General features: G+C 36.3%; 1 protein-coding gene across 3 annotated transcripts in view; it reads left to right on the top strand.

Annotated features, from left to right (window-relative positions):
• Positions 1-13,661, top strand: part of PLEKHH2 (pleckstrin homology, MyTH4 and FERM domain containing H2) — a 97,572-nt gene that overhangs the window by 60,792 nt on the left and 23,119 nt on the right. For all 3 annotated transcript variants that reach the window (XM_090281218.1, XM_090281219.1, XM_090281220.1), the window contains 6 exons: positions 2,041-2,121; positions 6,201-6,380; positions 8,512-8,620; positions 9,523-9,635; positions 10,948-11,127; positions 13,032-13,129. In XM_090281218.1, coding sequence (XP_090137344.1) covers positions 2,041-2,121; positions 6,201-6,380; positions 8,512-8,620; positions 9,523-9,635; positions 10,948-11,127; positions 13,032-13,129 — 761 coding nt within the window. The remainder of the gene's footprint in view (positions 1-2,040; positions 2,122-6,200; positions 6,381-8,511; positions 8,621-9,522; positions 9,636-10,947; positions 11,128-13,031; positions 13,130-13,661) is intronic.

A 13,661-nucleotide genomic window follows, 5' to 3' on the forward strand; every position in this document is an offset into this window, starting at 1 on the left:
GTCCTACCCCATTCCCAATGACCTCTGTCTTCACTTGCTCAGTCTCAGGCACACTGGTGGGCACGCACTGTTTAGGGCCTTGGAAAGTGCTGCTTCCTTTGGCCAGTATTCTTCTCTAGAGGGCTTAAGAGCTCCTTGCCTCCTTCAGGGCTTGACTCAATGTCGGTGAGGCCTTCCTGAGCACCTTATTTTAAATTGTAAAACAATCTCCCCCTCCCCAAGAACTTGTCCTCTTTTCCTGCTTTATTTTTCTCCTTCATGCTTGCAACCATAGGCAAGCATGATAGCAGAATGTTGCGCTTCAGTGTTACTGGCCAGTGTCTTGGTTTCCAGGTGGTGGGTCTCTCCAGCCTGAAGCCCACTCTAACTCCTGCAGGAGAGGGCTGGTCTCAAGGCAGAACTTGGCAGGGCTGGCGGGGTAGTGGGGCCATAAGGCAGGCTCAACCAGGCGCACCATGTTCTAGCTCGGGGCAACAGCGCCTACTGTAAACCTACCTGTAACAGAACCCACGGGCTGCCTTGACTGAAACAGAACCCATGGGCTTATTCAGTTATGCGGGGCTCGATTGCCTGCCGCCAAAAGCGTAACTTAATACCAGAGTCTGGTGAAAAAAAAAGGGAATTGTTTATTTAAAGGTTATACAGGTTTAGGTTAATGGCAGATTTCTGCCGTTAAGTCTTATTTTCTTAAAAACGTCCACAAACATAGTTCTGCCTCCCGCTGCCAAATCAGGCTAGTTTTAGAATAAAAAAGTCAGAGATACCGTTTCCCTACTTCCCAGACACAGTTCAGTTTTACCAGCAGCTCCCAGTCATTCGAGCCTGATTGGGGAGGTTTTGCCTGTGTCGCATGCTCTCCAGCTCTTAATGCCGAACCACGTGGACTTCCCAGCCTCCTTGTAAACTGCATGGAGTTCTCCCTTCCTTTCAAAGCTGCATGGTGCTCCTTGCAAACCGCGTGGTTCTCTCTCTCCCCAGAATGCCTGCCACCTTATTTTTAAATCCCTGACTGCATCCTGTGATACAGTGGGCAGGGTGACTAATTGTGGCCACTTGTAGAATTTTATGTAGGCCCCGTAAGCTTTTTGTCACCATTCTATGGTCAAAGCCCCGCCCATTTCCTTGGGGACCCCCGCTCTGTAATGTACCCAGTTGCAGGAATGGGGTTCTTGGTGTTTTTCTAGGGTTGAGGGTATAGCCATGACTGACGGGCCAAGATCTTAAATGCCTGTGCCTGGGCAGGACTGGGGCAGGGAGGAACCCACAGTAAGGATCTTCATTAAGACACCAAATGATGAAAAACCTGCAATATTCAGTAAAATCTTTGGTAAAACGTCTTCCACAAAAACCACGCACATACATGTGAGCTCTGTGTTCTTGATGAAGGTTTAATTGTCTATCTCCATACAAGGCTATGTACTCCTTGAGGAAGGAGACTGTGTCTTGTTCATCCCCAGTACCTAGACCAGTCCCTGACTATTCAAAAATCAAGAGCTAGATTCAAATTTTGTCCCAGTCATTTAACATAGTTCCTGACATACAGGAAGTAACTAACTTTTAATATTATTTTATTTTTTAGGATGAATTTTTCTGGAAAAGACATCAAATGTTTTGAAATGAATGTATTTTTTACATTTGCAAATCACTGTAATTCTTGAGGTTTTAATTTTCTCTCATTTCTAACATAGGCTATTAAACTAGAGAGTGTTAGGGTTATTGGAAATCTATAAAGTGTGGAAACTATGAAATATCTTTACTTGTGAAACTGGCGTCTTGTTTTATCCATCTTTGAATCCTCAATCCCAGGCATAATACTTGACATATAGTAAATGTTGAATGGTGAGCACCAAAGCAAACCGTGCCATGCCTTACAGTCACAGGTAAGTCTTAAACCGTATTTGGACAGTCTAGTTGGAACACCACTTATACCTTGAGCAAACTGGATACCCATACGGCTTCAAATAGAGTATATATGCTGTACTTTAAGGTGTTAGAGTTCTGAACTAGCTACATTCGTAATTCTCTGAAATATGATTTCAGGTAAAGCATGGCTACTCCAAGAGAGTCTGGTGTACACTTGTAGGAAAAACGTTGTATTATTTTCGCAGTCAAGAAGATAAGGTATGTATGTATTTTTATTATGCTATTTAGAGGAATTTTTTGTTTGCTATGTCTTAAAAGATTTTTCTATCACTCTTCTGTTACTGCTAAAACTTTAGAATTTTTAATAAGATCAAAATTTTGCATAAAATTTATTTTTGAGGTAATCATATGCCTATAAGGGACTTGATTCTTAATTATAAGTCTTTGCAACTTTTAATTAATGCATCTTTTTCTTGGAAAAGTCCTCCTCTACCCTACTCCCAACCATCCATTTCTCATCTTTTCAAGGTCTGGCAGACTAGATAAGGTTGAATGAAAGGAACAACAAGCTAAGAAAAAAGAGCGGAGGGGATGAGGCAGGGGGGTGGTGGGGAGGGGGGAATCCAGTCCTATCCCAGGTCCTTGAATCCCTAGATTCCATTTATCTATTCATTCATCTACCTATTTATATCCTCTTTATTTATTTTTTAACTAATCTCCTCCCCAAAAGACCTTGAGATAACTCACTTTCAGAGTAAAAAGATGGGATAGCTAACAAAGATGAAATCTGTGCCCGATTATTATGGGAACTCCGTGTCATCTTGGATTACTGAAGCTATGAAAACTGAATCAGTGTGGTCTAAGAATACTCATATAAAATAATGATGACAGCTCCATGGAACAGCAGCCTGTGACCAATTACTGCGTTAACGAGACTAAACTTCTTGGTCCAGTGACCACGTGGGTCAATGAGTTGTTCTCTGTTCCATTTTCACACACTGCGCTCTCAGTCCTGAGCAGCTGCATTTGAAACGCATGCCATTATTTTCAGTGTTGCTCATGGATGGGAATCAATGCAGGGCACCACTTGAAAAGGAGACCTCTGAAGTAATGCGGGGAAATGCTCACACAAATGCTACATGAATAAGCACGATACAAAATTATATATTCAGTATAATTCCAACTAAATTATAAGTCAGGGAAATAGAAGCCACTGTGTGTGTATGCCAGGTATAACAGTTCTAATATTAGGGACATGTATACTTTTAGAAAAGTTACTTACCTGTTAGAGTAAGTTGGGGGAAGCTGCCACGGGTGGTCCGAGAAATCAACAATGAAAATCTGAGCCCAAAGCGCTGAGGCAGCTGGTTCTGGTCGGTTTACTAGGAACCGGCTTAGATCTCCCATCAGCTCAGGCATCTGGCTGCAACTGTCTCAGGCGGATAATGACTTCTCTTTCACATCTCGTGCAAATTCTCTCATAGGCAAACTCTAACTCAGCACCACACAGAAAAGAGGATTCTGACAAATATAATTCCCAACTTCTGTGATTATGGGGAGACTTTAAAAGAAGGTGGTTAGGATGCTGAGGTTATAATTCTTAGTTTGGCAATCTATGTAAATGTATACATAGCAGAAAGATTGGAAAGAATTTTACCAAATGTTGAGTAATTATCTGTGATGGTAGAATTATGGGTGAGTTTTTCCTTCTTTTTTAAAAAATACCTTTCTATACTTACTTTCTATAATAAGCATGTGGTCTTTTTAAAGATTTTATTTACTTATTTTTAGAGAGAGGGGAAGGGAGGGAGAAAGAGAGGAAGAGAAACACCAATGTGTGGTTGCCTCTTGTACACCCCCAAATGGGAACCTGGTCCATAATTCAGGCACGCGCCCTGACTGGGAATTGAACTGGCAACCCTTTGGTTTGTAGGCTGGCACTCAATCCACTGAACCACACCAGCCAGGACAAGTACGTGTTTTATAAATAAAAAATAATTTAAAATTTGCTGAGTGAAACTGGTGTTCTCACCATTAATAATGATAATGATAATAATAATTTAACTTAATGGATAACATGGTCACAGAAGAAACAAGTCAGATGAATGTAGATAGATGAGTAGAAATTCATTGTAATTGCTGGAAAAGTATTGAGAATGCATGCGAGTTAGAAAAGGTCTCCTTCATTTTGTGCTACAGCTATTTCAGAAACAATTTGCTTTTAATTTAGATCAATGTCTTTTTTTAATTCAGTCAAAATATTTAAAAGCACTACTCATTGTTTCAGGAGCTATGGTGAGTCCTTTGGTAAAATGAAAAATTATCTTTAAATATTAGGGTTGACGGAATCTTGATTTTCTTATGATTGGGTATGCCTAAAGCATACAGTTATGGTAGTGTTATCACGCAGTATCATAGTAGAATTAGTTTTCTTTATCCCATTTTTTAAAGTTTACTTTTTATTTATTAATGTGATTTTCTGCCCCATTATTTTGCTTTTGTTTACTATCTTTCTTTTTCTGAAAGTATACATACATTAGTTTTGCATTTTTTCCTTTAAAAGAAAATTTTCTTCATTCTGTATTCAGAATAGTGCTTTGCATATAGTAACTACTCAGAAAATAATTGTTATTAAATTAATGAGGAAAAAGTAATATTTTCATGAAAATAACACATTTAATTGAATGAATTAATTTTATTATTTATTAGCTATTGGGCAGACAATATTGCATTTTATATAAGATATCCAGGTAAGACCTCACTGAAAAGGTGACATTTTAATTGGATTCCGAAGTAAAAAAGCAGCCACATGTATATTTCAGGCAAGAGCATTCCAGGCAGAGGGAACAGCAAGTGCAAAGGCCCTGAGGCAGGAGCATGGCTGCTTTGTTTAAGGAATAGTGAGAGAGTCAGTGTGACTGCACTGGGGTCTGTTAGGAAGAGAAAAATAGTAGATGAGATCATAGACATGACAGGGACCAAATCACATGCAGCCTTATCATAGGCACTTTGGCTTTTACTCCAAGTAAGATGAGAAGCTGTTAGAGGTTTTTGATCAGAACACTGACATGATCTAACTTATGATTAAAAGGCACACTCTGACAGCTGCCTGAGAGAATAAGGAAGAGGCGAGTTAGGTGGCTAGTTCAGTAACCAGGTGAATGATGATGATTGTGGTTTAGTGGTGATAATGGAAGGGTAAGAAGTGCCCAGAGTCAGGACATATTCTGAAAAGCTTGCTGACAGGAATTGTTGACTTAAGGTATGGGATATAAGAAAAATGAAATAGAGTCAGTAATGATGCTAAGGTATTTGGCATAAACAGCTGGAAAGATAAAGTTACCAGCAGCTGGGATGGGGGACACTGCAGAGTAGGTTGTGGGAGAGGACTTACAGATTTAAGTTTGAGATGCTATTAGACATCTAAGTAGAGATGGTGAGTCTGGAGTTATCAATGTAGGAACAGCTAATATGTACTGGTACTAAAGCCATGAGCTTGGATGTGATCACCCATGCGAATATTAATGGGAAAAGAGTGCAAGTACCAAGCCCTGGGCCTGAGCATGAAAATGTATGATGGTACATATTCTTGAGTTACATTGAACATTTTCAGACTGCAGTTGCAAACCTGGTCAGATATTTTAGAAGCTGTAAGTCAGAAGCAGATTGTGTGTTTTTCTGGGATAAATGTACTTAATTAAAGCAAAAGTTTTAAAACAAATATGCTGAATATTCAACATATATAATTGGTTTTGTCAATAAAAGAGTAGTTAAAATTTAATGTGCATTAGTTTTAAGAAGTTTTTCTTACCCTTAAATTAAGATGCAAGAAATTATGGCATTGTTTTGTGCTATATTATATATGTTAATAATTACTTTCACAGAACACTTCTCATTTTATTGGGGTTTAGGGTGATAGTTAATCACATGTATTTGTACTGGCTCCCTAATCGTGTTACTTTTTCTGTGAAAAGTATTGAGACTACGTCTGCCCTTGTCTTTTTGATCCAGTACCTTAATCAACTCAATTCTGCAGGGGGGAAAAGTCAAATGAATATTTTGACTGAGTCATATAATTGCTTGACTAGGTAAAGTAGCTTCTTGCTTTTTCCATAAAAATGAAATGTCTACTATTCAAATTATTCTATATTACAACTGGATACAGTATTTTGGTTGTGAGTAATGTTTTTGTAACAATGTGGATAATCCAATTGCCTTTAGGCATTCATTTTTAAAAAGGTATGCTTTGTAAAGGTAAGAATGAAAGGAATATGAAAAATTTTATTAGGAAAAGATTCAGAAAGTGCCTTCCTCACAATCACTAATATTTACTTTAGTTTCCTTTAGGTCAGATCAAACTCTGGGAGGCTAAAGTTGAAGAAGTTGACAGATCCTGTGATTCAGATGAAGATTATGAAGCCAATGGACGAAGTCTGTTATCCACACATTATACCATCGTGACCCACCCCAAAGACCAAGGTCCAACTTACCTCCTAATTGGATCCAAGCATGAAAAGGTATGTGATGACTTAATGGTTGATTTAGAATCATGTAAACTAATGTTATTAAGTACTAGAAATAATTTTCAAATCATTTAAATGAAAACAGGAAGAAAACTTTGCTAAAGACTTCCAACTCTGTTTTCAGAGATTCTTTACATTACCACTAACAGTATACAAGGGTTCCCTTTTCTCCACATCCTTGCCAGCATTTACCTTTTGCTTTTTTTGATGAAAGCCATTCTAATGAGTGTGAGATGATACCTTATATGGTTTTGATTTGCATTTCCCTGATAATTAGTGATGTTGAACACCTTCTCATATGTTTGTTAGCCATTTGTTTATCTTCTTCAGAGAAATGTTTATTCCATTCCTTCGCCCACTTTTAAATTTAATTATTTGGTTTTTTGGGGGGGGGAGGGTTTGTTTGTTTTTTACTATTGAGTTGGAGTTCTTTATACGTTTTGGATATTAATCCTTTATTGGATAAATAGCTTGCAGATATTTTCTCACATTTTATAAGTTGCATATTCATTTTATTGATTGTTTTCTTTGCTGTATAAAACCTTTGTAGTTCGATATAATCCCACTTGTCTATTTTTGTTTTGTTGCCTATGCTTTTTGTGTCATAGCTAAGAAATCATTGCCAAGGTCAATGTCCAAAAATTTTGTCCCTATGTTTTCCTCTAGGAGTTTTATGGGTTTAGATCTATGTCTAAGTCTTTATTTCATTTTGAGTGATTTATGTGTATGGTGTAAGATGAAGGTTCAATTTTATTTTTTGCATGTGAGTATCCAGTTTTTTTGACACCATTTATTGAAAGGATTATTCTTTCCCCATTGTGTATGTATTCTTGGCACCCTTGTCAAAGTTTAGTTAACTGTACATGTGTCGGTTTGTTTCTGGGCTCTATTCTGTTCCATTGGCTTCTATATCTGTTTTTATGCCAGTACCATAAAGTTTGATTACTGTAACTTTGCAATACATTTTGAATCAAGTAGTGTGATGCCTCCAGCTTTGTTTTTCTTGCTCAAGATCGCTTTGGCTATTCAGGGTCTTCTGGGGTTCCGTATGAATTTTAGAATTGTTTTTGTACACTTGCCCTTGGGATTTTGATAGGCATTGCATTAAATCTTTAGATGCTTTGGGTAGTACGAACATTTTAACAATATTAATTCTTCCAATCCATGAGTACTGGATGTCTTTACATTTATTCATGTCTGCTTTAATTTCTTTCATCAGTGTTTTTTAGTTTTTGGTGTACAGTCTTCCACTTCCTTGGTTAAGTTTATTCCTAAGCAATTTATTCTTTTTGATGCTCTTGTAAATGGGATTGTTTTCTTGATTTCCTTCTTGGATAATTTATTGTTAGTGTATAGAAAGGCAATTGACTTTTGTATACTGATTTTGTGTCCTACAACTTTGCTTCATTTATTAGTTCTAATGCTGTGTTTGTGGAATTGTTAAGGGTTTTCTACATATAAGATAATGTAATCTGCAAACAGAGATAATTTTACTTCCTCCTTTTCAATTTGATGCCTTTTATTTCTTTTTCTTACCCTATTACTTTGGCTAGGACTTCCAGTGTTTTGTTGAATAGAGGTAGCAAGAGTAGGCACCTTTGTCTTGTTCCCGATCTTAGAGGAAAAGCTTTCCCTTTTTCACCATTGAGTATGATATTATCTGTGGACTTTTCTTATATGGCCGTTACTGTGTTGAGGTAAGTTCATTCTTGGTATTATTCTTCTTTAAATTTCTTGATTTCCTAAGTATTTTATATGTGTTATTTGTATGCAATGGAAGTCAGATTTTAAATGTGATAGAATGTATTATATTTATTAAAGAAATATTAACTGGTATTTATTCTAGTCTCTTAGCATCATATTACTTAATTTTATCATGCTTTTCTAAGAAACATCTATAGAAAATAATAAAAATGTAAACAGTGGGAAAAGGTACTATGAGCACAATTCAAGTGAGCCTGCCTAGATGCCACTCTGAATAAGTGGCTTTTAATTATTATTTAAAAATTAAAGAGTGTTTTTTATTGTTAAAGTTTTTTACTATTTATAAAGTTGGTTTTTTCCCCTTTAGTCACCAAAAATTATGTATTGGTTAACATCTCTATTAATATGTTTTGTTTTTAAGGACACTTGGCTTTATCATCTGACTGTGGCAGCGGGAAGTAACAATATAAATGTTGGAACTGAATTTGAACAGCTTGTTTGTAAATTGCTAAATATTGAAGGGGACCCTTGTAAGTCCATAATATATAAGGCTTTATAGTTTATGAACTGAACCCTAACCCCCTTAGCCTAATGAATATTTTATTTTGTAGGTTCATTTCCCTGCAATGTACCTACCATTCCACTGGCTTTTCTTGTCATGGGCTAGGATTCTCATTGTGGATTTTAGGCTCCAGGGACACTATCATTCCCCTAAATTCCATATTCTGTGACACTTCTGCCTTTGCTCACATTACCCTTCTGCTTGAAATGTCCCCCAACCTGATAAAATTCTACCTCCCTTAGAAGCTCCCCCAGACAGTCCACTCCAGCTCAGCATCTAGCTCATAAAAGGTTCTTAATAAATGTTAAAATTATGCCTGATTGCACTTTGCCATTTAAATTTTTTATAGCATTTGTTGTTTTGCATTGAAATTATTTTTAATGGCTAAGGTTTCCCCATTGAAAATCCAGATTCTGTATTATGCTTTATTTAATTATAGGGATTGCATTTTATTTTCAGTATCCAGCATAGGAATTTAATCAATATTGATTTTAAGAATGACTTCAAGTCCTTTATCATTCTATCTCCTCCTCCTTTGGCTTCTCCTTTCTAGATCTTTCTGCAGCTCCTTCTCATGTATCATCATCTCCTTACCTGAGTCACCAATTTTTAGCACATTTAAATAATATTGCTCTGGTAGACTTGTTTCAGTCAAGAATATTGGGACCAAACTCTTCTAGATTTAATTTCTCCAAAACAGGAGCATAAGAACCCCCAATGGCCAGGAAAATGAAATGAACTAATGTTGCCAAAGGTTTTGCATGACCTTGATGACTTAAAGTTGTGAGCCAGGCCTGAATAAGCTAATAAATGGAAGGCCAAAATAAGTGATTCTTTCTGTTTGCTATCCCTATTTTATTCTTCATTTAGCCTCCCAGATATGGAGACACCCTACTTTGTGTCACAGCAAGGAAGGAATTGTTTCCCCTCTGACAACACTACCTTCTGAAGCTCTGCAGACAGAAGCTATTAAATTATTTAAGGTACAATTTTATATGGAGTTATATGTTATTAAAAATTTAATTGAAAAAATAACAATAAATATTTTAGGATATAAAGCCTTACTTTTTCCAAGAAAATTTTCAATGTAATTGTTATTACTAAGAAAATTACTGAAATAAAACTAGGCGAATTTAATATGCTTTCTGAGTGAGGATTTGGGATTTACTGAAATAAACTATACATGGTTTGGGCAATGTGAAACTCAATATCAGAAGAATCATCCCCCATTAACCTCTCAAGTGGAGAGATTCTGTACATCACACCCACCTCAGTGTTGGGGGAGGGGTCAGCACCCTGCTTCTCCAGTGCTGCTCTCAAAGTCTTCTCATTCATCTTCTACTAGAAACCCCTGAGCATTTGACACTTGCCTTTCAGCTATCACCCCTTATGTCATCTCTCTCATCTGTCATCTTCTGGTAACTTTTCTTCACAAAATAGTGATGTATGATACTTCCTCAACATGATAACATTTAATGCTGGAAGTACTTTTTCATTGAGTATTGCATGATGTAACGCTTGGGCAGCAATGCTTTAGGTTAGAGACTAAATTTATTTAATTATATTCTGTCCTCAGAAGAGACAAAGACTACCTACGATATAAAGACACAATAATTAAAGCCAACCAGTGGTGTTTATTAACACTTCAATGTGTCTTAATAGATATTGGGTTTAATCAGATTTCAAGTCCATTCATTCATTAAACATTAGCTCTGTCACTCTATGATGTGTAGAGAATAAAAAATAAATAAGGCACAGTTTTCTGTTCTTAGGAAGTTTATAGTCGGGTGAATAAGAGATCATTAATATTCTGTATACCCCTAAAATGAATACATAGTCTGCCCTTGGGTAGAGTATTCTCTAAATGTCAATTAGGTCAAGTTGTTCAAGTTTTCTAATTCCTTACTGACTTTCTGTCTACTTGCTCTCTCAATTATTGAGAGGAGTATTGAGAAGAGTATTGAAATCTCTGTAATTGTGCCTTTGTCTATTTCTTCTTGCAGTTCAATGAGTTTTTGTTTCATATATTTTGTTAAATACATAATCATTTTTGATTGTTTTGTCCTGTAGATGAGCTGACCCCCTTAATTATTATAAAGTGACCCTCTTCATCTCTGGCAGAATTCCTTGCTCTGAAATCCACTTTGTTGGATATCTTTTGATTAGTGTTACCATAATATATCTTTTACATCCATTTCTCTACTATTACTAAGTAGAGAATCAATATAATTCATGCAGAAAAATCTAATCATTTATCACCTTCAGTATATCTTTTTTTTTTTTTGCTTAATTCAGACGTGCCAGCTTTTTATAAATGCCGCAGTTGACTCCCCTGCGATTGATTATCACGTCTCTCTAGCCCAGAGTGCTTTGCAGATCTGTCTGACACATCCTGAGCTACAGAATGAAATTTGCTGTCAGCTCATTAAACAGACAAGACGAAGACAGCCACAGAATCAACCAGGCCCATTGCAGGTATATAGTGATACATATACATGCAATTTAAAATGATGTTGCTGTCTTGATTGTAAGAATGATGCATATTCAATATAGACATTTGGGGAATACAAAAGTGAGGAAAAGAAAAATAGCTATTAATATTTTGATATATATTCTTACAGTTTATTTATATATTTATATGTTTCTGTAGAAATGTATGTGTGTATATTTATACACTCTCACATTATGCATATGACTAGGGTTACAGTGTGCATATTACTTTTTTAAAACTATAGGACATAATCATTTCCCCTATGTTCTTCAGCATTCTTCAAAACATTAATGATTACATTAATATCAATGACAATACACTTAGGTTTTCCCAATTAATTTTCTTATAATAAATACCTCTGCAGCATACATCTTTGAGCCTAAAGCTTGTGTACAATTCCAGTGAACTTTTTGAAATCCATTTCTAGAATTTCCCTTTATCTTTAACAATATTCAGTTTAATTCTTCTTTTAAATATTTGAAGGTAAAAAGTGGTATTTTACTATTGTTTTACAATGCTTTTCTTTAATTATCAGTGCAGCTAAGTATATTTTTTAGGTGATTTTTAGTCATTTATGCTTACTTTTCAATAAATATCTGTTTTAATCTTTGCTTACTGGGTCCTGTTAACTACAGGATGAAATAGAAATTTCTTACCCTATCACACAGGACTTTTAGATGTGGAACTAGGTTTTGTGGGACTTGAAGCTTATACAGTTAAGATTTTGTACTCTTTTTCCACATTTTAAAAGAACATATGCTCATGTAAACACAGTTAATAGGGTTTTTCCCAGGGCCTTGGATGGAGGGCCCCTCTGTGTGAGAGGTAGTCTGAAGCTTAAGCTTCGTTTGGATTAAGAGCCCTTCATTACCTGACTCCAGTGGCCTCCTCTTTCTCCACTTCGTTTTATGCATCCTGCCTCTAGCACACAGTGAAGGTGTGGAAGCTCCCTGTTCTGGAAACACACCCTGGCTTTGCACTAGTTTCTACCTTGCATCTGGTGTTATTCCTGTTACTTGGATCCCCCTTCTTTTTTCCCAGCTGTAGACTTTACAGTCCACCCCAAGCAACAGCTCTCCTGTGAATTCTTCCCTGACTCCCATAGAGGTTAGTCATTCCCTGCATTGGTTATACTTTAAAAAGTTTTTATTGTAGGTAACTCAAAAAAAAAAAAAGAGAGAGAGAGAGCAAGGACGGTGCTAATTTTCTCCTTCTTCTTTTAATATAATATTTTAAAAAGTATTGAGGCTGTACTTGCTTAATGGAGCAAATTTTTAAATAGGAAAGAATATAGAATAGAACAAAGGAAAAGGAAAAACCACATGTAATCCTGTTACCTAATCTCTGTTAATATTTACATACTTGCCACTTATTTTTGTATGTATATATGTAAGTATGTGTAGGTAGGTTGATTTTTGTTTTGGGGTATATGATTTTTTACTATTTTTCAATCTGCCCTTTCTCAAGACCATTACTTATATTTCACTGAATGAGTAAATACATAAATGAACAACAACAACAAAAAAAGCAGTGTTCCTACTCTTTGTGTGTGATGTCAAAAGGATTACCGTATCTGCGTGTCTTTTGGTATCTTAGTTGTAGACAGCTGTATACATAACTAGATGGATTATGGATTTGACCCAATGTGGCTTTTAAATGTTTTTATGTGTTATAAATGCTCTAAGAAGATAGCGTGTATGTGGATGAAGGAAACACATTTGGAACCAAGAAAGGGTATCAACTACTAAAATAAACAAAACCTTGAGAACTAAAAAAAAAAAAAGAAAAGAAAAGAAAAAGGAAAGACTATCAACTTTGTCAGTCAAACTGGTTCTGATCTAGATCTCTGCCATGTGGCATTTAATCTGTGCTGCTTCTCTTTTCCCAGGCCTGGCAGCTCTTGGCGCTCTGTGTTGGACTCTTCCTTCCCCATCATCCTTTCCTGTGGCTCCTCAGGCTCCACCTGAAGAGGAATGCAGATTCCAGGTGTGCAGAAAACTAGCCCACTGAACCGGCCTCTGAAAGTCTGCGATAAATCCTAAGTGTTTACAAACCTGCCAGGCACATTTGTAGAAGAATGCATGAAACAAATGTTGGTATAGGGAGCCTTTGGTTATCATTTATGTGGAGCTTGGAAAAGATTTCACTTGTTTTGTTAAATCTCTTATGAAAGATTGCCATGAAAGTTTGAAACCTGACAAGGAATGCTTGTAGGTGAAAGGTCTGTGTATATTTCAAATATGGCTGACTTAGTATTAGTTGTTGTTATAACAGCAACTATTTTGTTTCCTTAGTTTTCCCTATTACTGTTTTTCTCCACATTGAATTCTTTTATGTGGAAAACTTCCCTGATCGGCTTCCCTTCTTTTATACTTGTGTGTGTTTGAATTACTTCAGAATTTTAATTTCCTTATAAAAAGACATTTAAAATCCAACTGTCACAATGGCTTCTACACTGGGACCCGGGGCACCCAGCCAAGGGTTATCAGGGTCATTTTGTCTAAGAGGTTGATGTTGG

The sequence above is a fragment of the Furipterus horrens genome, unplaced genomic scaffold (assembly GCF_987537825.1).
Source record: "Furipterus horrens unplaced genomic scaffold, mFurHor1.1.pri manual_scaffold_6, whole genome shotgun sequence".
Lineage (NCBI taxonomy): Eukaryota > Metazoa > Chordata > Mammalia > Chiroptera > Furipteridae > Furipterus > Furipterus horrens.